The sequence below is a fragment of the Schistocerca gregaria genome, chromosome 2 (genome assembly GCF_023897955.1).
Source record: "Schistocerca gregaria isolate iqSchGreg1 chromosome 2, iqSchGreg1.2, whole genome shotgun sequence".
Classification (NCBI taxonomy): Eukaryota; Metazoa; Arthropoda; class Insecta; order Orthoptera; family Acrididae; genus Schistocerca; species Schistocerca gregaria.
Window position 1 is genome coordinate 489,695,623 of NC_064921.1, and position 27,835 is coordinate 489,723,457.

Here is a 27,835-nt window from a genome sequence, read left to right on the forward strand (position 1 = left end):
TCCCTGCTGTTTTCGGGTGACATTACATGGGACTGACGTACACCGCTGGTGGTCATGGAAGGCACAGTAATGTCTTTACAATATATGAATGCCATGCTCCAACCGATAGTCCAACAGTATCGACAGCATACTGGCGAGGCATTCGTCTTCATGGACAACAATTCGCGTTCCCATCATGCACGTCTTGTGAATGGCTTCCTTCGGAATAATGACGTCCGTCTACTAGGGTGGCCAGCATGTTCTCCAGACATGGAGAACATGCCTGGGATAAGTTGAAAAGGGTTGTTTGTGGACAACGTGACCCACCAACCACTCTGAGGGATCTACGCCGAATCGTCGTTGAGGACCAACAGTGCCTTGATGAACTTGGGAATAGTGTGCCACAACAAATACAAGCATGCAGCAATGCAAGAGGATGTGCAACTGGGTATTAGAGGTACCAGTGTGTACAGCAGTCTGGACCACCACGTCTGAAGGTCTAACTGCATGGTGGTACAACATGCAATGTGTGGTTTTCATGAGCAATAAAAAGGGCAGAAATGATGTTTATGTTGCTCTCTACTCCAATTTTCTGTACATGATCCAGAACTGATGTGATGCTAACACTTTTTTCCATGTGTATAATAAAGTACGATGACGACACATTCGAGACAACTTTAAGTTTAACTCATTTACAGCAAATGTAAGCATATGTGACACATGGATCGTAAGTGGGCATTTGTGATTCTGAGCATGAATAATTATATTTTGTCATTGCAAAACAAAAAGAAGGAAAAAACACAAAAGGAGTTGGTGGGCTGTAAGACTGCAAATATTTTGAAATCAGTAAGTTTTAAATAAGGCATAAAATCGTACGCATTTGTTCCTGCTAAAGTTCCATAAACTCGAGAACTCCACTAATCCTGAGACGGTAATTTGAAGAATCCTGCCTTGAAGTACAAGCGACATATAGCCAATCTAGGTTTCTGAAACAAGAACCACAACTACTTTGGGAACAACATGTGGTCACCTTATCAATACAGGCTACAATGCCCACTGATGTTTGCTTAAAATACCAACAAGAAATGGAGTTGTACCAAGACTGGGCCAATATTCACATAAGTAGTATTCTTTGAAATATACTGAAGTGCCAAAGAAACTGGTATAGGTGTGCGTATTCAAGTACAGAGATATGTAAAGAGGCAGATTACAGTGCTGTAGTCAGCAACACCTATACAAGATGACAAGTGTCTGGCGCAGTAGTTAGATCAGTTACTGCTGCTACAATGGCTGGTTATCAAGATTTAAGTGAGCTGGAACGTGGTGTTATAGTTGGCTCATGAGCGATGGGACACAGCATCTCCAAGGTAGTGATGAAGTAGCAATTTTCCCATACAACCATTTCACGTGTGTTCTGTGAATATCAGGAAACCGATAAAACATCATGAGCCTCGGTAAAAAAATTGCTGTTTTGAAGAGCGTGCTGCAGCGCGTAGTGTGAAGCAGTCGCCCTCCGTATCTGGTGGTGGCGCTGCTGTGGCAATCACAGCTTTGGTGTCTCCCTCTGGTGGGAAAGGGAAAAGGTTGCCTGTTCACATGTATTTATGGGGCGTTATGAGCTTGCCAGTGGGTCAGTCTGGGTGAGTCTGGAGTCAGTCTGAGATCAGTCTCTCGTCCCCAGCTTGCTAGTCTGTCTCACGTCCGAATTTGTGGCACAGTGAGAGAACTCAACGAGTGGCTGCCCAGTCGGGGGCTTAGTTCCTGCATCTGAGTCTGCGCGTTAGGCCGCCTGTCTGCTCGAGTTGCTCAGGCAACGGTCATTGGCGGTCGGATCGATCGGTTGGTCGGCCGTGCACTGAGACACAAGATGACATGGCCGCCATGAGCGTTGGCGCATGTGAGGTCGCCACGAGTCCAACGGGCCACGCCGTATAGCGAGGGATAGTGGCTTCGCAGCCGACACGAGAGCAACAGGAGTCAACCAATGATATCGGTCTGGCCGGTGCGAGCTATGACGCCGTGAGACGGGAGATCGGCGCGCCTTCCTGCAACCATTGAAGCGGCTGGCAGCGGACTTTTTTATCACCAGCTGCTTTGTTTTGGGGTCGTCCCACCATTCTTCTCCGTTTGCCCACCCACGGGAAGGTGGTTATTTATGAATTGGGTGGTCCATTTTTCCCTTGTGGAGTAGGGGGGGGGGGGGGGGGGGGTTAGAGCAACTTACAGTTCTCCCTATCAATCTGCTGTACGTTAATAGCTCCCTCTGTCATGTTTGTCGGATTCAGTGTGTTAATGAATTTATTGCTTGACGTGTAACGGCCTAATTCCTGAAATATGTTTTTATCTTGCCTATCATCTTGAGAGGCAGTATAGGTGTACTATAGAGCATGTTTGGCCAACCTTGTATAATTTTGTCTAAGATTGCATTTCATGGGCTTTTATTTAAATGGTCATTTTAGTATATAAAGTTGCCACCCTTCCACCGTAAGACTTTTCTTAGAAGTTAAAATCAAGTTGCACCTTCGGTGGCAAGTTAATCTTTTAATTTTAATGTTTTGTACCATTTCCATCCCTCCTACGGGGTGCATAGTTTGTGTGCTTGTGCATATTGTTAAAACTTTTACTTGAAGGTAATCTGGTGTGTTGCAGATTTGCACCTGTGTAATCTTTCAAAGGTTGTTGTGAGCGGTCGTGACTATGGCCGTGTCAAAAGAGAGCGGCAAGGTTCTCAACCCGAAAGCTCATACACTCAAAAATTTGCTTCTTTCTGCCTCTGAATAAATTGTAACTTGATATTTAGAGGGTGCTCTCTGTTTATACTTTTAAATCTGGTTTTCTTCTTCTTCTTCTTCTTCTTCTTCTTCTTTTAAAGAAAAAACCTTTTAGGAATAAAATTCCCATTTGTTAAAAGCAATTTCATTTTGATTTAATCAGTTACTTCCACGCTCACATAGTGTGATTAAATGTGTTAATGTTCTTGATGAATCGCTAGTAAATAGAGTAAATTCTTAAGAAAAAGTTTTGAAAGTAAACTCATGGTTTACATCAAATTTCTGACATCGCTGCAGTCAAAAAAAACATCCTGCATGAATGGGACCAGCGATGACTGAAGAGAACCATTCAAGGTGACATAAGTGCAATGCTTCCGCAAATTGCTGTAGATTTCAATGCTGTGCTATCAACAAGTGTCAGTGTGCACATAATTCAACGAAACATCATCGATATGGGCTTTTGGAGATGTAGGCCCACTCGTGTACCCTTGACTACTGCACGACACAAAGCTTTACACCTCACCTGAGCCCTTCAACACCGACATTGGACTGTTGATGACTGGAAACATGTTGCCTGATCAGGCGAGTCTTGTTTCAAATTGTATCAAGCGCACGGACATGTCAGGGTATGGAGACAACCTCATGAATCAGCATGTCAGCAGATTGCAGAGGCTCTGTAATAGTGTGGGGTGTGTGCAGCTGGATTGATATGGGACCCCCGACACGTCTAGATATGACTCTGACAGGTGACAAGTACATATGTGTCCTGTCTAATCACCTGCATCCATTCATGTCCATTGTGCATTCCAGCAGGCATGGGCAATTGCAGCAGGACAATGCGACACCAGCCTCATCCAGTATTGCTACAAAGTGGCTCCAGGAACACTCTCTTGAGTTTAAATAGTTTCGCTGGCTACCAACTCCCCAAACGTGAACATTATTGCACGTATCTGGGATGCCTTACAATGTGCTGTTCAGAAAACATCTCAACCACCTTGTACTCTTATGAATTTATGAACAGCCCTGCAGGATTTGTGGTGTCAGTTCCCTCAAGCACTACTTCAGACATTAGTCGAGTTTATTCCCTGTTGTGTTGTGGCACTTCTGTGTGTTCGTGAGGGTCCTACAAGATATTAAGCAGGTGTACCAGTTTTTTTGGCTCCTCAGTGTTTTAGATACTTTGAAATTTATGATTTATATAGCTGTTGTTGTTGTAGTCTTCAGTCCTGAGACTGGTTTGATGCAGCTCTCCATGCTAATCTATCATGTGCAAGCCTCTTCATCTCCCAGTACCTACTGCAACCTACATCCTTCTGAATCTGCTTAGTGTATTCATCTCTTGGTCTCCCTATACAATTTTTACCCTCCAAGCTGCCCTCCAATATTAAATTGGTGATCCCTTGCCGCCTCAGAACATTTACTACCAACCAATCCCTTCTACTACTCAAGTTGTGCCACAAACTCCTCCTCTTCCCAATTCTATTCAATACCTCCTCATTAGTTGTGTGACCTATCCATCTGATCTTCAGCATTTGTCTGTAGCACCACATTTTGAAAGCTCATACTCTCTTCTTGTCCAAACTACTTATCGTCCATGTTTCACTTGCACACATGGCTACTCTAAATACAAATACTTTCAGAAACGACTTCCTGACACTTAAATCTATACATGATGTTAGCAAATTTCTCTTCTTCAGAACCGCTTTCCCTTGCCAGTGCCAGTCTACATTTTATATCCTCTCTACTTAGACCATCACCAGTTATTTCGCTCCCCAAATAGCGAAACTCCTTTACTACTTTAAGTGTCTCATTTCCTGATCTAATTCCCTCGGCATCACCCGAGTTTACTCGACTACATTCCATTATTGTCGGTTTGCTTTTGTTGATGTTCAAGATATCCTCCTTTCAAGACAATGTCCATTCCGTTCAACTGCTCTTCCAAATCCTTTGCTGTCTCTGACAGAATTACAATGTCATCGGCGAACCTTAAAGTTTTAATTTCTTCTCCATGGATTTTAATATCCACTCAGAATTTTTCTTTTGTTTCCTTTACTGCTTGCTCAATATACAGATTGAATAACATCAGGGAGAGGCTACAACCCTGTCTCACTCCCTTCCCAACCACTGCTTCCCTTTCATGTCCCTCGACTCTTATAACTGCCATCTGGTTTCTGTACAAATTGTAAATAGCCTTTCGCTCCCTGTACTTTACCCCTGCCACCTTCAGAATTTGAAAGAAAGTATTCCAATCTACATTGTCAAAAGCTTTCTCTAAGTCTACAAATGCTAAAAATGTAGGTTTGCCTTTCCTTAATCTTTCTTCTAAGATGAGTCGTAAGGTCAGTATTGCTTCATGTGTTCCAGTATTTCTACGGAATCCAAACTGATCTTCCCCGAGGTCGGCTTCTATCAGTTTTTCCATTCGTCTGTAAAGAATTCGCGTTAGTATTTTGCAGCTATGGCTTATTAAACTGATAGTTCAGTAATTTTCACATCTGTCAACATCTGCTTTCTTTGGGATTGGAATTATTATATTTTTCTTGAAGTTTGAGGGTATTTCGCCTGTCTCATACATCTTGCTCACCAGATAGTAGAGTTTTGTCAGGACTGGCTCTCCCAAGGCCTTCAGTAGTTCCAATGGAATGTTGTCTACTCCAGGGGCCTTGTTTCGACTCAGGTCTTTCAGTGCTCTGTCAAACTCTTCACGCTGTATCGTATCTCCCACTTCATCTTCATCTACATCCTCTTCCATTTCCATAATATTGTCCTCAAGTTCATCGTCCTTGTATAGACCCTCTATATTCTCCTTCCACCTTTCTGCTTTCCCTTCTTTGCTTAGAACTGGGTTTCCACCTGAGCTCTTGATGTTCATACAAGTGGTTCTCTTATCTCCAAAGGTCACTTTAATTTTCCTGTAGGCAGTATCTATCTTACCCCTAGTGAGATAAGCCTCTACATCCTTACATTTGTCCTCTAGCCATCCCTGCTTAGCCATTTTGCACTTCCTGTCGATCTCAATTTTGAGATGTTTGTATTCCTTTTCGCCTGCTTCATTTATTGCATTTTTATATTTTCTCCTTTCATCAATTAAATTCAATATTTCTTCTGTTACCCAAGGATTTCTACTAGCCATCGTCTTTTTACCTACTTGATCCTCTGCTGCCTTCACTACTTCATCCCTCAAAGCTACCCATTCTTCTTCTACTGTATTTATTTCCCCCATTCCTGACCATTGTTCCCTTATGCTCTCCCAGAAACCCTGTACAACCTCTGGTTCTTTCAGTTTATCCAGGTCCCATCTCCTTAAAGTCACACCTTTTTGCAGTTTCTTCAGTTTTAATCTACAGGTCATAACCAATAGATTGTGGTCCGAGTCCACATCTGCCCCTGGAAATGTCTTACAATTTAAAACCTGGTTCCTAAATCTCTGTCTTACCATTATATAATCTATCTGATACCTTTTAGTATCTCCAGGGTTCTTCCACGTATACAACCTTCTTTCATGATTCTTAAACCAAGTGTTAGCTATGACTAAGTTGTGCTCTGTGCAAAATTCTACCAGGCAGCTTCCTCTTACATTTCTTAGCCCCAATCCATATCCACCTACTACGTTTCCTTCTCTCCCTTTTTCTACACTCGGATTCCAGTCACCCATGACTATTAAATTTTCATCTCCCTTCACTATCTGAATAATTTCTTTTATTTCATCATACATTTCTTCAATTTCTTCGTCATTTGCAGAGTTAGTTGGCATATAAACTTGTACTACTGTAGTAGATGTGGGCTTCGTATCTATCTTGGCCACAATAATGAGTTCACTATGCTGTTTGTAGTAGCTTACCCGCATTCCTATTTTCCTATTCATTATTAAACCTACTCCTGCATTAGCCTTATTTGATTTTGTGTTTATAACCCTGTAGTCACCTGACCAGAGGTCTTGTTCCTCCTGCCACTGAACTTCATTAATTCCCACTATATTTAACTTTAACCTGTCCATTTCCCTTTTTAAATTTTATAACCTACATGCCCGATTAAGGGATCTGACTTTCCACGCTCCGATCCGTAGAACGCCAGTTTTCTTTCTCCTGATAACAACATCCTCTTGAGTAGTGCCCGCCAGGAGATCCGAATGGGGGACTATTTTACCTCTGGAATATTTTACCCAAGAGGACGCCATCATCATTTAATCATACAGTAAAGCTGCATGCCCTCGGGAAAAATAGCTAAATAAAATAAAATTACAATGCTAAGTAAAAAAAAAAAAAAAAAAAAAAAAAAAAAAAAAAAAAAAAAACCTGAGATTTTATGAAATTTCTGAAATTCGCTGAGACTTCCCTGATTTTTCCAGGTAAAACATAATTCTCTGAGAATTCCAGGTTTTCCAGAAGAATTGCCATTCTGAAGATGCACACACCAGCAGAAACTTAGAGCCGACATCATCTTCAGTGATTAAGTTTGTTTCCATTTAAACAGGAGGGAGAATCGACATAACACCATTCACTGGACAAACAACAACCCGCATCTGTCGAGGCATATGGTCCGACTAATTCTAGGATAAATGTGTGGTGTGGCATACAGAGGGATATCGTTACTGATCCAATATTGTTCAACAGTATTCTCAATGCTGCATGCTACTAACATCATCTTGAGGAAACATTACTACTCTATTTGGACGATCTGCCTTTTGTACTTTTGTATGGAAATGTAGGTTTTTCTTTCAGCATGATGGTGCACCTATACACTTCAGACAAAATGTATGCTGGACCCTAAATAAGGTTCTCTTTGGGTATTGGACAGGTAGACGGGTTCTGGTGGAATGTCCACCTAGGTCGCCAGACCTGACACCACTGGATTGTTTCCTTTGGTGCACCTCAAGTCTACAGTGTACACCAACACACCAAGAACATTAACTGAACTGCAGAAGAATATCACTAAAGCCTGTACAGAAATACCAACAGTTACATTACAGCCAGTGTCCATTGCTGGAGCAGGATGACAGTCAGGTTGAACACCTTCTCTATTAGAGGTACATGGGAACAACTCACCAAGGGTGACAATTCCATTGAACTAGGCCTACTAAGTTTCAGGTCATCACTGACCAATGATACAACATTTTGTGCATACGATTAAAGCATATTTATAGCATCCATTTCACTCTTTGCATTATCACTATCTCTACTAATTACTTGTAGACATTGTCCTATGGAACATTATTTTTGACTCAACCCTCATAAGAAAAGACAAGTGGAGAAATGAATAGAGCAGTGGAAAGGCAGCTGTCAAAGTGGATAAATGATAAGATCAATGCTACAGAACATGCTTTGTAGCCATAAAACCATGAGATTCAAGTTGACAGGACACAGGTCTTACTATACACTGGTGGGAACTATGATAGGATGTAGAATGAGGCAGTAGACATCATCAACTTAGTTCCTACCAGGAAGAGGTATTAAACTCAATTGTATCTGGCTTCTGTACTGAAGAGGAAATTCTCCAGTCTTCACCTATGGGATGTTATTAGGCTGTGTATCCATGAATCAAAAATGGTCAGCCATGTTTGAATTTACCCCACTCTTGCTGCAAGTGTAGCTCATCACACGATTTCACCTCAGTCAGCATCAAGCCAATGTATGTAGGAAATTTAAGCACGGCACTCTCTGCAGATGGTAAAGAAATATTTGATTTACCAAGAAAATCAATTGCATCATTGCAATTTTAACAATTATGAGCAATTAATTCTAGAACATTACCACAGGCCACTACTTTTGATCCTTATCACATTGCTCTAAATAACCCAAAGTAGTAGTTGGGATTTAGTAGAATCCAAGGAGGATTTTGAGCATCCAATCCAAGACTGTTCAGTTATTATGGAATGGTTCTAAGTGAAATGTGACTCAAGAATCTGAAGCAATCTTTGAATGAAGGGCAACCCATTTTTCCACTGACCATTGATAGACCCAAAAATCTCATTCTTCTCTAACTGTCATACACTGTATTCAAGCCGCTTGTAACCTGTTAACAAAAAAATGGTTCAAATGGCTCTGAGCACTATGGGACTCAACTGCTGTGGTCATTAGTCCCCTAGAACTTAGAACTACTTAAACCTAACTAACCTAAGGACATCACACACATCCATGCCCGAGGCAGGATTCGAAACTGCGACCGTAGCAGTCGCACGGTTCCAGACTGCGCGCCTAGAACCGCGAGACCACCGCGGCCAGCTAACCTGTTACAACAGTTTCATTATGACCATGCGCTTTATCTCACAAAGCATATTACTTTCATTGAAAAATTTTTTTTCTGTAGCTAATAATAAATCTGTAAAATAATCATGTCTGTCTGCCTGCCTTTGAACATGCTAATCTCCACAACTAATAGATGAATTTTCATTATGTTTTTGCAGGTAACTTAAGAATAGTTTAGGCACCGCATAGGCTTTATTTTATCAAAATCGAACCTTGGTAAAAAAGGTTTCCATACATATTATGGAAATGTATGTATATATGTATGCTCCAAATCTCCTCCAAATGCACTGGACCAATTTCACCTGATACACACATCGCTTTCAATCTGGAAATAATTGCTGTGGGAGTAAGAACAACCTATCTATCAAAGTGGTGGGGGTGAAGAAATAGTGCAAGTCACAACAAGTAAATACCCAGGTTTTCTTCACTCAGCATTTGAGAACGAGAGCACTTAGTGAATTGCAATGAACTTTGCACAAAAAAAGTTTTACTCACTGACACCCCCCACATAATGATGAAATGGAAAAAGTTTATTGCTTACTGGCAACTGATCTTATTGCATGTACAGCAGCTTACATACTCACTATCATTCATCATAACAAAATTGCTGATATGCGAGAACAGCTGGTACACAAATGGGAATGATCAAAACATTAGTATGGGTGGGAAAGCTTGACTTATGCGATAACATGGTAAAATCAGCAGTTTTTAGCTCAATAATATGAAAATGGTGGTTTTTATGAGATTTTCTCATATGAAAATATTAGAAATCTGAGGACGGGAGTTTTTTTAACATTTGTAACTGTTAGTTCTTAAATGTTAAAACTGCATTTAGCATGCTCATCTCCTCAAGGCTAAGTTTCATGTGTAACCTTAAAAATGGTTGTTCATTTGATGTGTAATGAACTTGGCTTTGAGGGCAAAAATAGCACTAACATTGGCAAAAAATACAAACCATTCTGGCAGAAACCAACACCCATTCTGGCAGAAACCAACGCCAATTTGGAAAAAAAGAACAAACCAAATTTGGAAAAAAGTGCTGAATTTGGCAAAAATGACATGGAAGTTGCCAAAATAAATTATACTGAATTTTGGAGAAAACACTGACTTTGGAAAAAAAAATGATACCAAATGTGACAAAAACGCAACTATTTTAGCAGTAATACAACTAATTTGACATAAAATAACAATTAATCAAATAAAAAATAGCAATTGGCAAAAAGTATCGAAACAAAACACTTGGTGAAAGTAACAAAACAAAACAAAACACTTGGCGAAAGTAACAAAACAAAACAAAACACTTGGCAAAAGCAACAAGACGAAACACTTGGCAAAAAGTAACACTGCATTTTTTTTCCTTTTTTTTCTTTGCTTCTACTTCATTCATAATGCAGGCACCTGATTATACCACATCACACATCCCTGACACAGAATATATAATTGTAAAATTCACCTTATGTTCGTTTTGATAGCAAGGATGCAAGTGGCTTTTGTTTTTTTCCCACGCTGTTTTGAAATCGCAGTTTGATGACAATGACATCTAACCACATTTCAGCTGACGACCAGTCAATCACCTCACCTGAAGAGGTCTGAATGCTTGTCAGTTTGATTTTTCACTCTGCAGCAAAGTGTGTGCTGATATGAAACTTCCTGGGAGATAAAAACTGTTTGCCGGATTGAGACTCAAACTTAGGGGTCTTTGCCTCTTGCGGGCAAGTGCTCTACCAAACGAACTACCTAAGCATGACTCACGAGCTTCTGTGAGGTTTGGAAGGTAAGAGAAAAGGTACCGGTGGAAGTAAAGCTGTGAGGATGGGTCGTGAGTGATGCTTGGTTAGCTCAGCTGGTGGAGCACTAGCCCGCAAAAGGCAAAGCTCCCGAGTTTTAGCCTCAGTCCAGCATACAGTTTTGATCTTCCGGGAAGTTTGATACCAGTGTTCTTTGAGGGGAAAAAAAACTAATACAAATGAGTCATGTGCTGTTGTGATGATATGAGGTTTCACATTCACTAAACATCCAAAAATATTGAAAATGAGAAATCATGCAAATCAGTCTTCATATTTAAGTGGTTAAAAGCTACTACCAATGAGAACTTTAATAATAATAATAATAATAATAATAATAATAATAATAATAATAATTATTATTATTATTATTATTATTATTATTATTATTATTATTATTATTATTATAAAATTAAAATAAGACTGTACCTGTGCCAAGAAATGCAGGTAGTTTGCCTCTGCAGTTTCTATTCTCTTCTTCATCTGAATGATATGTCGTCGAGATCTGCTGTCGTGTCTTTCGAGGGGCTCGGTTCATTTTTGCTGGTTTTATATTGATAGTATTATCAGCTCTGCTTGCTGATCTTTTTCCTCTCATATGTAGTGACCCTTTTTTTACATGGAAAAGAAAGAATTAATTAATTAAAACAATTCAAGAACAACTGATGTTAAAATAATGTGTTTAATGTTATTTGTTCTGCAATGGTGCCATTCTAAGTTCACATATCATGAATCCCTCAGACATACCCAGACTGAAATAATCCACACAGAAAGCAAAAATTAAAAATCTTTAAAAGGAAGGTAAAACATACCTCGAGCCCAGATTTTAAGTAATATCAACACACAAAATACGTTCATATTTTTGTAATGATAATGGATAACATATGCCAGGTAATATTGCTATCATGAACATATTTCATAAATATTTAACATAAAGCAATAATTTCAAGTGAAACCAACTTTTGAAAAACACTACATCCTACTGTTTTATCTTAATGCACATTTTAACATGCCAGAAACACAAAATGTACAATAAGAAGGTGCATTATAATTTTTGAAGTCTATCTTGCACAAATTAAAGAAAGTTAGTTTCAGTCACATCTGTTTACTAAAATGTTCATCTTCACTGCAGTTACCTTTCATTCTAATTAGCAATGAATGATCAGATACTTCTCCAAATTCTCTGCAGAATGTCACTAATCAAAAATAATGTTTTTGTGAAGAAAAATGATCTCTCCATGTCACAGGATATTAATAGTGAAACTTTTAGGGAACAGCTGCTGGAGCATCTTGTCCCCCACTGAGGATATTGCAGATAGTAGTAAAACATAGTGTCAAACCTATTCACTGCCATCTGCTGAATGTCATCTTTAATGTCAGTTAGTTTACTTTTGACATCCTCAACAACATCTGCAAAGGCAACCTGATGGATTCTAATTCTTTAATGTCTGTGGCAAGAAAGACAAATTTCATATGGATGTATGGCAGATTTCTGATTTTAGGTTCGGTGAAAGCATTTTGTGGCTCTCATGAGGAAACTGATGATTCTTTTGGAAATGAATCAATCATAGATATGACAGCATAAAAATGTTCGTTAAAAGAGCCAACAGCTTCGATCCACGCACCTCACCACATTATCATAGAGTAGGGCAACAAAGCTAGGTTTGGGAGCAATTTTTGAAAGAGACACACACAAATCAGGGCTTTCAGAAAGACTTTCTCTGTGCATGGAATTATCTTATTTACTTCTGGGTAGGTGCCTCACACTTCTTCAATGATCTGTTTCACTACATAGGCCAGACGATGAACTGGATTAAATATGGACAGAATACTCATAGGGTACTTGCCACCTTTGACAAGTTGGTTGAAGCATCTGAATAGATAACAACTTTCTTCTTCTTCTTCTTCTTCTTCTTCTTTTTGAACTCCTCAGCCCCCGGCATTGAGACTACCCATTCACAAAACGAGCTACTGTTGAATTATGTTTTGTATTCCAACACTTTGCAGAAAAGCAGTAACGGCTTTGAGGGTTGTTTTCTGGAGAGTTTCCAAACAATGAAACACAATAAAGTGGCCACATACGCCCATGTTTCACTGGCGACTAGCCATATATGGTGGTTACTTATGCAGGGTGATTTTGATAAATGGGCACAAACTGCAGGAAATGATCCTTGATGGATAGGGGTAAAATGAGGCACATTGACATATGGGCAGAAATGCATTCAAGCTGAGGAACACCCACTTGAAGGTGAAGACAGAAGATCTTTTACTGTGACTAAGGTATCAGCACCGGGCAGTGACCCCTCAGCATGGGGTAAGCCGAACAACCATCTGGAATAGTCTTCTTGTCATCTGTCACTATCTGTATCACTTACAATGTGTGCAGGCCTTATTCCAGTGGATTTAGCTCTGTGATGATTGTTTTGTTGCTGGTTTGTCTCGTAGGCCACCACAATGCTGGGAGTTCTGTCATCCATTCTATTCATAGGTGAAACTATTTTTATGAGGGGCATTACCATTAACGTTCACAACACTCATCTGTGGGCTACAAAGAATCTCCTTCATATAATGGCAGTGAACCATTAGTACTGGTTCAGCTTCAATATGTGGACAGGGATTTGGCGACCACCTTGCGGGGCCAGTCATTCTTTCACAAAGCCTCAAAGGTGAAGTATATCTGACTTCCTACAGGTGGTCCTGCCTCCCCACTGGAAGACATGTCTTAGGTGATATAAAGGATAATGTGGTTGCTACACAATGGTGTTAGAACTCACTGCCCTCTTGAGTGTGAGGCTAGAACACTAGTACAGACTGGCAGTAAGTCCATACGATCTTTTTTTCTCCTTATCCTCTCAGAGGCAGTTTCTTGCAGTTTGCTTCCAATTAGCAGAATCACTGTTTTGTGCCACACACTTTTCAGAGCCTCTTGGTAACAAAAATGGAAATAGTTTTTCCTTAATGTCAATTCATCAGGAATCAGTTGGCTGCAGTACTTTTGTAGAAATGTGCAACATTCAGGCATTTCTAGTTTATACAGTGTTATGTTTGCAGCAACAACAGTGGAGGACATATAATGGAAATATACATTTGTGGAGTTTGGTGTCTTTGGTATCCATATCAAAAACATTTGATTCTTACAATTGTACTACTTTGTTCTTGGTGTGAACATCACCACGTATAAGTTACTGAAGTTGCGACCTCATGAAGCAACTGATCTGCTTACTGCATACTTGATGTGATCAATCTCTCCATCAGTAGTGGAAAGTGTTGTCTATCATAATCCAAGATCTTAATTTTGATGCAGCAGGAGGCATCATGAACACACACACACACACACACACACACACACAGAGAGAGAGAGAGAGAGAGAGAGAGAGAGAGAGAGAGAGAGAGAGAGAGAGAGAGAGAGTGAGGGAGGGAGAGAGAGAGAGAGAGAGAGAGAGAGAGAGAGAGAGAGAGGGAGGGAGAGGGAGAGGGAGAGGGAGAGGGAGAGAGAGAGAGAGAGAGAGAGAGAGAGAGAGAGAGTCATGAACTCATCATTTTTATAGACAATTTACTTCCTGTCTTTAGCTGTTATGGTACATTAGATTTGGATATTTTTCAAAGGGTCAGTCTACTAGGAGTGTGGGTAAATAAGAATGGTAGAAAAGCAATAATATGCATTTTTATGGGGTATAATGTGTAAATACATAATTATGTAATTCTTGTGAAACATACAAAAATATATAACAATAATATGAAACATATCAAAACTGGCAATATAATTACTGACCATTTACACTTTTCACCTTCGATGATAAAGAACTGAATTTCTTTTACTGTGCATTATATTTACTGCACTGGATCAAATGAAGTAAAATGTTGCACAGAATTTTAAAGAGGCTGCAGAGGTAAAAAAGCATTGCGTAAACTTTGTGTATGACTAATTTTAGCTCATACATTGCAGTATATGAAATGTAATAAGATATTGAAATTTTATTTAACCTTTTTTATTTAAACCATTTCTTTAAACTTGAGTTACTGATGTTTATATCCAATGGACGGTTGGGAACAAAACACCCTTTTCAACCTTTGAATAGGGTATTATGGGGTCATAACAATCATCGTATTTGATATACAGTTCAAGATAGTAAAAGATGGTTTTTGCAAATGATAGAAGGCACATACGTTGTTGGTAAATTCTCGTTTTTGTTATTAACCGAGATATGTACGTAACTTGTCTGCAACACTAAGAGGTCAGCAGTTAAGGGCGTATATATACATTAATAGCACTGTACGAAAATGCAAGTGGAGCACCTATGCATGTCAACTGCAGCGAAAAAGTTAACATAAAGAAGGAAATGGATAATAATGATAACTATGACAAAAAAACAATAATAATAATAAAGGACGATATTTGCGAAATAAAGGAAACATTGTGGGCTGATTATGAAGTCAGAGCTGTACAGTGCAATTTTTTCCATTGATCTTCTTTGAAAAGATGCGAAGAAGGTGAGAACAAAGAGAAGAGAAGATGGTTGGAAAAGGTTGTGGTAATAGGATTAGAGAGGGAGTGGGGAGGGAGGGGAGGTTACAGAGAGGGGAGAGAAATGGGAGTGAGAAACATAAAAAGGTAATTGAAAAGAGGATGTGTGGCAACAGGGCAAGGGGGAGGATATCTGAGAGGATATTCAGGGGGAAGGCGGAGAGACAAGAGACAGTTGGGAAGGCAGAGAGACAAGACGGTAAGAATGTGATGAGGGGTGGAGATCCAAAGGAGGCAGGGAAAAGGAGAGAGCAGTGGCACATTATGTAGTGAGGCACCATCACAGGGAGCAAAAGTGGAAGGACCACATGGCAGAGTGGAAGCTGTGGAGAGGCAATACGATTGGGTGGGGGCGGGGTAAATGGTTTGTAATATAAGAGTGGGGAAAACTGGAAAACATATAAATAAAAAAATAAGCAGTGTGTGGACAGAATATAATTGATTTACTGCATAAAATCCAAGACATGTTATTAGAATGGACAGTTTTGAGGATTTAAACTTTTTCTTTCACTCAGAAACCCTGTATGCAATTTTAACTACTTTTTGTTGACCCTTTACTTCTGGTCAGTGCAGCAGTAACACAAAAAATTAATGTGTAAGTTATGGTGGTATTATCACATGTCTATTGTCCCATGTCTAATACTCCACATACAATAAGCCGTCAACATTGAAAGTAAACATTTCTAGGCATTTAAAACGACAGGAGATACCACAAACATGTTACACATTCAGGGGAAATCGAAATTTAGAGTACTGCAAACAAACCATCTTAATGAAAGATAATACACTCAGTAATCATTAAAAAATAACTTAGTACTAAGATGTCATGAATGCAAAAGAACATATACAATGTCAGAGTTATAATTATTAAGCATTTTCAAATTTTCTGTTTTTGTTTACAATGTAACATTCACATCAACCAAATGACTAGATTTTGTGTATGAAGGAAATATATTGTTCTATGAAATAAAACAGTTGATATTATTATAATACCATTTTTACTCCACATCTGAAGCACTCCTGTGACATTTTTTTCATTTATTGTCGCATTAATTTTGGCAAGACAGAGGTCTACCTTTTATTTAATTATATGGAAATTGTGATTCAGTGCTTTGAATTTGAATGTCTGCACTAACAAGAAGAAAAGCTCTGTACATGTAACTACCTCTCGATTCATTACGTCTTCCTCTTCTTACTGAAAAATCAGGGTTAAACCTAGTTTTCTGATCCTCTAACCTTTCACCTCGTTTCATTTTCTCCTCACGTTCCTTCTTCTGTTTCTCAATGTTTTCTTTAGTTGGATAACGTCTGTAAGAATAATGATCACAAAATGAGATAATTATATCATTATTAAACTTAATTTAGCAGGAGATAACTTTCCAAAATGACATCTACATTTATATGAATTTGGCACTATATTTTGCATCAAAATATCTCTTCTTAAAGGTTACTCACAAGTCGGGTACCCTTACAATGACCATTTTTTTAATTATACTGATTTATTAGCTAATAACACAACATGAAACTATTGCCTAGAAAAACTTTTACAGGGATCCAACAATGGTGGCCTGTTACCTGGTTTATATTTGTAGACATCTCTTACACATAGGCATGAAAATCAGAAGCTAATGTTCTAGAACAGTGTTCTGGGTAATTATGACCATTAATTTGCTAGGAGAGCACTGAGGAAAAAGAAGTACATGAAACAGTCCTTTATCCATGCTAAAATTCTTCATCTGCTACAAAGCCTTCAGGATGACATACAGCTTAGTGCTGTATGCAATAAGCTGGCTTGAAAGGCAAATGTTGATGAAATAGGCTGGTAAAATGACTGACAAGGAGACCTTACAGACTATGTTAATTGCTAACACTACAATGTTATTCTTGAAAATAAATAAATAAAACACTAAAAAATGTTTTTGAAGAGTAGATAATTTCCGAGCACTGTGAAGTACAAAGCATTTACAACACCTAAAGTTACCTCTATATCTGTTGATGACTCTACTTTCAATATAATATGCTACATCCTCCCTACCAAGAACTCCTCAATCCAGCCACATATTACCCAATTTGACTGTTCTTTTGATAATAAGTGTACATGTGGTACCGAGTCAAATGCTTTCAGGAAATCAAGAAATACTGCAGCTACCTAGCTGTCTTGATCCATGGCTTTCAGGATGTCGTGTGAGAAAAGTGCAGTTTGGTTTTCACACAATCTACGTTTTCGAAATTCACGCTGGCTGGCAAGGATGAGGTCATTCTGTTCAAGATACCTCATAATGTTTGAGCTAAGGTCATCTAACACTCTATAACAAATAGATGTCAAACCTGTACTTTTTTCCAGCTAATGGACACAGTTTTTTGTTCGAGAGATTTACGATAGATTATTGTTAACAGAGGGGCTAACTCAGCCATGAATTGAGTATAGAATCTGATAGGGACTCCACTGGGCCCTGGGGCTTTGTTCAGCTTTAGCGATTTCATCAGTTTCTCAATGCCACTGACACTAATAGCTATATCACTCATCCTTTTTGTGGTACAAAATTAAATTTGGGGACTGCTCCTCGGTTTCCCTTTGTAAAGGAACATTTGAAAACAAGAGTTAAGCATTTCAACTTTTGCTTTCCTACCCTCAGTTTCAGTTCCTGTCTCATCCATGATAGCCTGGACACTAACTTTGGTGCCTCTAACAGAATTTACACATGACCTGAATTTCTATCGGTTCTGTGAAAGATCATTTGACAATATTCTGCAACAGTAGTCATTGAAGACTTCATGGATTGCTCACTTCACTGCCAAACACGTTTCATTCAGCATCTCTCTATCTATAGCCATGTGCTTTGTTTTATACATATTATATAGTAGTCTATGTTTCTTTAGAAGTTTTTTTACAGTGATCGTACACCATGGAGGATCTCTCCCATTATAAACTGTTCTACTGGGTATATATCTATTCAGTGTATGGTCAACTATTCTTTCTAACTTGAGCCATAGTTCCTCTACATGCTCATGTCTTGAGCTAAAAGTTTCAAGTTCCTCTTTGAGGCATGACACTATCATTTTCTGTCTAGTTTGCTGAACATATAGATCTTTCTGCTTGTTTTAGATGTCCTTTGTGTTTTGGTATTCATTGTTGCTGTAACTGCCTCATGGTCACCAATACCACCTCCGATGTGGTCTTCCTCAAAGAGGGCAGTTCTGTGTATTGTCATTAGACCTAATATATTTCCATTACAAGTTGAGTTCTGAACTACCTGTTCTAGGTAGTTTCCAGAGAAGGCATTTAGAACTTTTTCACATGATGTCTTGTTACCGTCACCACTAACAAAACTACAATTACCTCAATCAATTGTTGGATGATTAAAGTCTCCTTAATGATTACAGTATGATAAGAAAACTCTTGTACAAGTGAAATGAAGTTTTCTCTAAAGTGTTTGGTTACTTTAGGAGGAGAATCCGGTTGTTTATAGAACGATCCTATTATAATTTTATGCATGCCCTTGATACTGAGTGTTGCCAAACAATCTGTTCAATTTCTATCTTGCTGGATTTAAATTCCTAGTCTACTACGACAAATACACCACGTCCATTTCCAGTTTCCCTCTCCATTTTCCCCCAATTATCTCACATGGATTTTGACACACTCATCTGCGGGAGGCAATTCTTGAGGTCTTACGCTGGTACTTTTTGGTTTCCCACAGCTACTCTTAACTGGATTGTATGGAGAGTTATGTAATCTAAATAAACCATTGTTTGCATCACACTCAGTGTCAGCTAGCCTCTGATGTACAGTGCACACTTTACCTGTTTAGGGCAGGCATCTAACTCTCAACCATGTGGTGCAAATCTAGAAAGTCTCAGCCTAGTTTGTCACAGAACCCTGAGTGTCTCTGGATAGAGCCTCCCACTCAGTTCAGCACCTGGGAGCCACAATTTGTTCTGGGGACAATGCTGCAGATTATGAGCTTTGTTGAAATTGTATGAGGAAGGTTGATACTCTCAACCCTCTCTCTAGTCACTGGAAAGATAGAAGTACGACCTTGGATCTCTGATAAAAGGCATTGTTTGTTTCAATGTGTACCACAATATTCAGTTGGTCCCATCTGTTCCCCCAGTGGCTGCCAAAACAGCCTCTTCAACATCCTGAATGAGGCCCCCAGGCATAAACACTGAGTGTACCTGGTTGTCCTTCCCATCTTTTACTGCCATTTTCCTAAAGGATATCATTATTCACTATACAATTAATAGACCGGCCCTTTTGTGTTTGCATTTTCCTGACACGGGACAAAGTAGGTTTCCCCAAAACAAGTGAAAGGCAGCACCTCAAACTTGTTTGTTAGCGGGATTGGTGTAACACCCTGAGTACTCCCTGGTCCCTGTATACCTTGTACAGGATGCCTAGACCCACCACCGACATGCCACTTGCAGTCAGTAATGATGAGGCTTATATTTCCTGCAGGGAAGACATTGTCCACAGGAGAGGATAGTACTTGAGGTAACTTTTGAACCTCTGGTACACAACTCTTGGTAGTCCTCCAACAAATAAATTCACAGCAGCTTCCAATTGCTTGACAGTAGTCAGGGTGATTCCGAGCTGCTTATTAATAGGAACCAGCTCATTTCCTGCCTAAGAACAATAAGCACAGTGGGTTTGCCTTATGCCTGGTGCAATATTTTACAGAACAGTAAACACTTTATGTTACTGCAGTGTTCTATGGAATAGTAAACAAATAACTTTACCTGCCAGGGCTTTCGTTTGTTAAGTCATATCATCTTTGTTTTTAGATATATTTTTACCACGTGGAATGTTTCCCTCTATTATAACTTTATATTAAGTTTGCTGATTCTCTTTTAATTTATGAGTTTGATATATGACAGATGTTCTCAGTAGTCTTGTACAATTTAATTAATTTATGGTAAAAAAATAGGTATCTATTAAAACAACAGTAAACTTGGTACAAGTTTCACTACTTCTGTGAAGTGTTTTTCAGGTTAAGCATTAACTTATGATAAAGGTAGACAATATACACCTCTATTAAAAGACAAAACTAATATGACATGATACTTTACTTATTCACCGTTTGTTGTCTCTTAACTGAAAACTTTTTTGAGTACTGAACAGTATTAAACAGTGACAGACCTGCAGTGTGGTAAACACAGTTTTTACTCACAACAACCAAAGAAATTAATGGAGATATGTCACAGTGCCTACAGTTAACAAGAGAAATAACAGGAACAAGTGAATTCTTGGAGACATGATTGTTCACAGAATTAATAGATTATGTTGCAGCACTTGATCCAAATGAGGACAAACTTGAGTTCACATGTTAACAGAGTACTTTCTAGGACCAACCTCACTGCATAATTGTGGATGCTGATAGAGAGAAGTTCACATGAAGACTGCAGTACGTGCACTCGTTACACAGAAGTTAACATGATAATGGCTAGCCATGGATGGAAGATTTTTGGGTGGGGTGGGATATTTAGATACTTTAATGTAAGTGGTTTTGGTTTTTGGAAAACACATTTGTTTATGAAACTGTATGGTTGACATTTACTAGAGTAGATGAGCTACAGATTCAAGCAATAATCTGGTTTATGTAATAAGTAGTTAGTTAAAAAATTACTAAAGGTTGCAGAACTATTTAGTGTATCCATTGGAATTACATGTTTACGAGTACAGTTTTCATATTAGAAATCATGATATTTTCTGCAAATCCCTAATTATTGGCTTTATTGATTAAATATTGGTGACATTTGGTCCAGAAAAAATAAGGGTCCTGAAGTATGAGGGTAAACGTGGAAATTAGAAAAGGCATACCGGCACAAAGCCAAAGGTAATTTTGGTTGCGTCTAGACTTCAATATGAATTATCTGTTAAGTTAATTAGTTTCCGGAGAATTAAAATAGGTTACTGTAAAGTTTTTCTAGTGGTATGTGTTGAAACCACTGATCAGTTCAGTCAAAGTTTGAGATTTGATGTCCTTATGATCATTTCAGTTATTCATTTCTTTTAATCAATATGATTTCCAGTAAAACTAAACACATCACAAATCAGCATACTGAAAGTTATCATCTGAATAATGAATTTGCATGAAATATGGTGTGAATAACATTTTGACCCATGTGGGCATACATTACATATATATTTTGGAAATAATTTCATTTATTCATCTACATTAATGTTATCCACTTCAAAGCAGACACCAATAGATACTATATACACTTATGCCAGCACTTCTTCCAATCCCCGAAACTCTTTATCTTTTAATCTCATCTATGCTTGTTAAACGATGGGCCTTCAAAGGTCTCTCTAATATGCACAAAAAAGTCACAGGGCCATATGTGCCAAACATGGAGGCTGGGGTATCATTACAGTGTTTTTCCAGTAAAAATTTACAAAGAAGCAACAGAGGCATTTTGCACAAATTTGCTGTCACACATTTCATTGCCAAAACATCCCAAACAATTTCATGGCACGAGCCAATTGATACACCAATGTCATCAGTAACTTCTCTGACTGACTCTGTTATCATTCATAATCATTTCTTTCACTTTTCCATGTTTTCATCAGTAGTTAATGTTCCAGAGCATACAGAACACTCTTTGTCTTCAACATCTTCACAGCCATTTTGGAAATGTTTATATCACTCGTAAACCCTCATTTTACCCACAGCAGACTCACCAGTAGCAATATTCAAAATAGATAAATTTTATTTCATTTCTATAGAAAAATTCTTCAGTCTATTTTTAAACCATGTTAATAATCACCACTTGTAAGAAAATATATGTAACTTTCTTGACAAGTAACTGAACATACAATATGTCTACCAGTGTACACATACATTTCACCCAAGTTTACCAACACAACGAAAAATCACGTACATCTGACAAAAACCTCATGAAAACACAAAAGTCCCAATACTTCTGAATACACCTACTTCATGATATGGATAACTAGAGAATATGGAAAATGAGAAAAAATTAATTATTAAAAGGAGTACAACATAGGAGGTTGGATAGTTCTAGCACACACTGTTTCACATCCACTACCAGGTTTTCCCAAATCAAATCAGCTACTGAGCTCTACATATTGTTGACTACTTGGAAAAGTATGTTACTTCATATATCAGAGAGAGAGAGAAAGAGAGAGAGACAGAGAGAGAGAGAGAGAGAAATACACTGTTCCCTGTAGGTTGAAAATTGAACTGTTGGCACCATCGGGTAAAAGAGCAAGAATAATTTCCTTTTGTAGTTTGTAACAAATATTAGAAGTAATAAATAAAGTCATATTAAAATAATATAACTTTTACTGAAACATACCTTATAGACTAGTTTTGTGCATCACCATGTCTATCTCACAAACAAAAAACGTAGATTGTGCAATACTTTTTTCCAGAAACAATAATGCTCAGATATCGTGTGGCCTCATAACATTTAGTCTGCTTGCTAAAGGGTTAACATAAATATTATGTCCTGTGTTAAGTAAGTTAATACCTCAGATTTCCCAAGAATTATACTCTCAATTCAGTGTTAAATACTGGCACTTACATCTTTCTAATTAACAAAAAACTGGTGTCTGTTCAAGAAAAATAAATTAAAAAGCAGTAATGTTTCTAGGATACTCTTATGTATATTTCTTCACATCAGTGTTAATGTTGTCAGTTCAGGTGATGGTCAGTTTATAAATTGATTCATATTTCCCTAGTATTTTTGTACCTGTTAAAGACTACACACCTCCTACAATAACTTCAATCTGAAAGTCAGTTTCTTAGTTGTGCTTACTCCAGTCTCATAACAATGAATTTGGTAACACCTTAAAATGATTATCATTGGCAGACTGAATTAATGAAAGCAATGGTACATATATGTCATCTTACAATCACCATTAAGTTCCTGTGTTTGTGTGAAATTACCTTAAGCAAGAACATGTTTGTACCATACGAGGATATGTGTATTTGATAGGGAAACAACATCCAGTAATAGCAGTTACCTCATTTGGCACACGGGTTAGTTTTAGTACTAATGTGATGTGGTGTTTCACTTTGGTCATGCGTCCTAACATTGGAACATTTTCGATGGCATTCTTTCCTTAGTGAATCGTGTCGTGGCAGATTTCCGTTCATTGGGACAATACAGGGAAAATATGGTTATCTACAAAGGAGACTACATACAGAACACTCTTACATCCCGTCTCACGCTCAGGTGCATGGAGTCCATACAGAACAGAACTAATAGGAGATTTTGAAAGATGAAGAAGGGCAACACATATGGTCATAGATTTGTTTGAAAAATGGGAGAGCATCATGGAAATAATGAAAAATTAGAACTCTTGGATGCTTTAAGATAGGCACCGAATAGCCCATGAAAGCCTAATTAAAAAGTCTCAAGAACCAGTATGAAGTGAGGAATATAGGAATATACTACATTAACCATATGCATTCCTGCCCTGAGAGACCATAAAGACAACATTAACTACAGCCCACACAGGGGCATTATGTTAGTGTAGTTAACAACAAAATACAGTGCATTGTTATTCTGAGAATAAGCCCAGTAATGAAGTAAAAAGAAACTCTAATATGAGGTACAATGGGAAATCTTCCTTCACCCCCCCCCCCCCCCCCCCCCCCAAGGTTACCTATTTCACCAAGGTTTCCAGCATATGAATGCATACATGAACTGAAGTAAATGAAGTATTTTATATGCAGCTCACCACACACTAATGTTAATGTATGGTAGGTCAAGCTCAAAAATTAGGAGGAGGGAGAGAGAGAATTCTAACGGACACTGAACCAAGTGAGGTAGCACACTGGCACAGTAACAGTTCCGTTTAAAAATTATCCTTATATTATTAAAATGCAAGGTGTAATTCTTGAAGATACACAAGAAAATTTGTTACAGGTATGTTAAACACACAAAAATAATTATTTGTGTTTATTACAACCTAAGATGCGCAATGGAAATGAATAAACTCTTTCGCCACAAAAAGCATAATTAACTGAATACATGAAAATCTCGAAAGCTAAACCTGGGCTCTAAGACCAGTAATGCATTGTATTTTCTTATTGTTGTTGTTGTTGTCTTCAGTCCTGAGACTGGTTTCATGCAGCTCTCCATGCTACTCTATCCTGTGCAAGCTGCTTCATCTCCCAGTACCTACTGCAACCTACATCCTTCTGAATCTGCTTAGTGTACAGATATCTCGGTCTCCCTCTACGATTTTTACCCTCCACACTGCCCTCCAATGCTAAATTTGTGATCCCTTGATGCCTCAAAACATGTCCTACCAACCGATCCCTTCTTCTAGTCAAGTTGTGCCACAAACTTCTCTTCTCCCCAATCCTATTCAATACCTCCTCATATTTTCTTATTAACTACACAAAAAAACATGCTGATATGAATAACTTTGTGCCATGATGAAGCAAATTCGAACATACAATTCCCTACAGTTATTTTATCTGTGATGATCAATTCTCATTGACATATCTGCTGTTTTAATTCAACACCAGCAAATAAAAAATTCATTGACTTTATGGTGGACCGTATAAAATGTTACTTACTTTTTGCGTTCAGAAATCCATTTTGCTATGTCTTCAGGTTTGTCTGTGATGGCACTGATCTTACTGTACAGTCCTGTTGCATGCTGCATCTCAACATGACGCATGACGACAGCTGCATGTGCGGTGAACTGACAGCCTTCCAAACCACAAGTCTGATGCTGTGACAGATGTTCTGTCAGAGCTTCTTCAGAGCGAAAACTTCGATCACATGTCTCACAGTAATGGCTGCCATCTTTAGAACAGGTACCCTGTAGGGATAATAAAGGACATTATCAGTTATTTAATAGAGACCATTTCTTCTTATCCTCTTAATTTACATTATTCAACAAGATGCACACAATACATCCATTTTCACCATTCTAACCTTCTTAAATGCATATGTACTGGTAACTCTTTCACCTGTAGGTATTTCACAGAGAAGTAACTTATTTCTACATGCTAACTTCTTTCTATGTACTTTCTATGTATCAAGGAAATCCAGCTACATTTCTGATAATCTTTGAGAAAAATGTCCTTTAACAAACACATGCTCTTAAACTACTTACTAAACTTTCCGTTCTGATGTGTGTGCCCTCAGAGATGTTACCTAGAAAATGTTCAAATAACCTACTGGAATACACTCACTTGAATTATCGTTAATGTTTTAGGAAAATGTATTTTAAGAATCATATAGAGAATTATTATCCACATGCAAAAAATGTTAAATATTTGTTGTAAACATAAATACTGAATGAACGCAATTTCAAACAACTTTAGCACACACAACACTGCAGAGTATCTGTACTCACTTCCTGCTGAAAAAATCAAAATATTTCACTGTCATCATGAAGTAACTCAACTGAATAACACACTGGAATAATTTCAGTTCCCCTATCAATTAGGCACATAAATTACATTTCAAACATTTCATTTATAATGAGAATGACAATTACATTGACATTAGCTCTTATGCCATCAGTGGCATATAATGGTTAGTGATGCTGGTTGGCATTGCTCCAGGTCAGCAGTTCAAACCTGGCAACCAGCAATTATTTGCTATTTTGCATTTATCATTTCTGGTAAGGTTCTTGAAATATCTTATGTTTGTAAAGTTTGTGTACCTGGAATATTCAATGTTTGTATAAATAACTGCATGTTAGCGTTCTTAATGAAGGTGCCTTCATTGATAAGTGTTCTATTTCACTCACAAACCAGTTTTTGGATTTGGACTTGAGTGTGGCTATGAGGTGACATTGTTTGGTAGAGATACTGGCTACTTTGAAACATCTACATCACCATGGCTCCAATTAGGCAATGTAAAACCCATCGTCTGCAAGGACAGGAACCAAAATACAAGCAGTACATCATTCCTACAGTATAAATATTGAGGAGACCAATGGATACAAAGCCAGCAGTAAGTCAGCTGCACATCTTGCACTGATCAGTGTTCTCTAGAGATGCCGCACAAGACTCAAAGAAATTGCTGAATGGATTCAACCGAGTCGCCATATACAACAGGTGGGATGACATGATTTGCTTGACAAATGTTTACTTTTACTTCGATGGTAAAGCCCAGCAGCGGTACAATAACAACATAGCACAGACAAATTTCAGGCCAAATTACAGAAAATGTTTGGCAAGAAGCGGCACTTTCATACATACTGAATGTTTTGGCTCAGTAAAACATAGTGAAACTGAATATGACAGAAGCTGACTTAATCTCAAACTTGATGAAAGGAGTCACAGAAGACATGTACCTAGATCTTCTAGTAAATGGTGTCACAAAAGCAGGGAAATTCATCAAGTGGCACCAATGAATCAAGGAAATACAACAGAAGATAACTGGATGAAAGAGATATGCCCAACCGCCAATTATGGTCCTTGTAGCAGTTATAAAAGACCACTGTGAGCTCACCTCTCTCATACACTGGATAGTATGAGAAGCAATACATGACAGCCAGAAATGTCAAACCAATTATACAAGAGATATTGGTCTTGAATGTTAAGCTGATATGTCAGCAGGTGATAGAGAGTGTCGAGGACGAGATGTATTGGTCTCTAGCACCAACCACCACTACTGCTTGACGCCCCATCAAGAATGATCTCTGCCAATCCGTTTTACAACCACTATCAAATGACAATCCAAAATCCAACTAACACAGGTAGAACCAACTCTTTAACCAAGTAAAATGTCCTGCAGAAGAACAGACATTTGGACAGAAGCCAATATGCCACTCTGTTTTCACTGTGGACATCTTGGACACATTGTGCACTATTGAAGAAAACACTAACGTTCAACAACTATTACCCACAAGACATCAACCATCACAACAGTCCCATTCATGCAAGTTATCTGTAGATGATTATAGTCGATCTGTGAGCTGAAGCTCATCACTATACTTAGGATGAAGTCACACCCCAACACGATGTAGTCATCTGCCATCACCGTACAGAGGTCCCAACTGCGCGCTTAGCTGTCAAATTCGAGAAATCTAAGGTAAGCTTACACCTATGGATGAGAGGCAGCCACAGATCAAAATCCTTCTTAGATGAAAGCTACAGACAGGACAGGGAATCTTACTGACATTGTCATTGATGTCCAACCAGTCAGGGCACTAGCCAAGTTGATGGTCTTTTTTTTTTTATAATGTAGAATGCTTATCAACACCAGCTGACAGGAACAGGGACTGCAAGAATAGCTATTACTCACAGAACATGGCTCTTTGAAATTGTCATTTGAACAGAATGTAGCCATAGTGTTATTCTGGGTTGGAACTTCTTGCAGACATCACAAGCAGTCACAGACCGTGGAAGATCAGAGCATCATACTGACAAAGCTGTTCCAATGTATCAACAGTGTTGATACAAATTCCATCCAATAGATGACCTTATATTACACCCAGCAATCTCTTCTATACACTTCTTTTCACTCCATACTCAGCTTTAAAACAAAGCTAATACAACAAGGCATTTTCTACTGTCAACCACACGA

The 27,835-nt window shown here is 38.4% G+C and overlaps 1 protein-coding gene across 1 annotated transcript in view; it reads right to left on the minus strand.

Annotated features, from left to right (window-relative positions):
* LOC126327695 (nuclear fragile X mental retardation-interacting protein 1) overlaps positions 1–27,835 on the minus strand; it is a 138,483-nt gene that overhangs the window by 50,686 nt on the left and 59,962 nt on the right. The window contains exons 2-4 of the mRNA XM_049995907.1: positions 24,865–25,112; positions 16,470–16,612; positions 11,209–11,388 (exon numbers count right to left, since the gene is read on the minus strand). Coding sequence (XP_049851864.1) covers positions 11,209–11,388; positions 16,470–16,612; positions 24,865–25,112 — 571 coding nt within the window. The remainder of the gene's footprint in view (positions 1–11,208; positions 11,389–16,469; positions 16,613–24,864; positions 25,113–27,835) is intronic.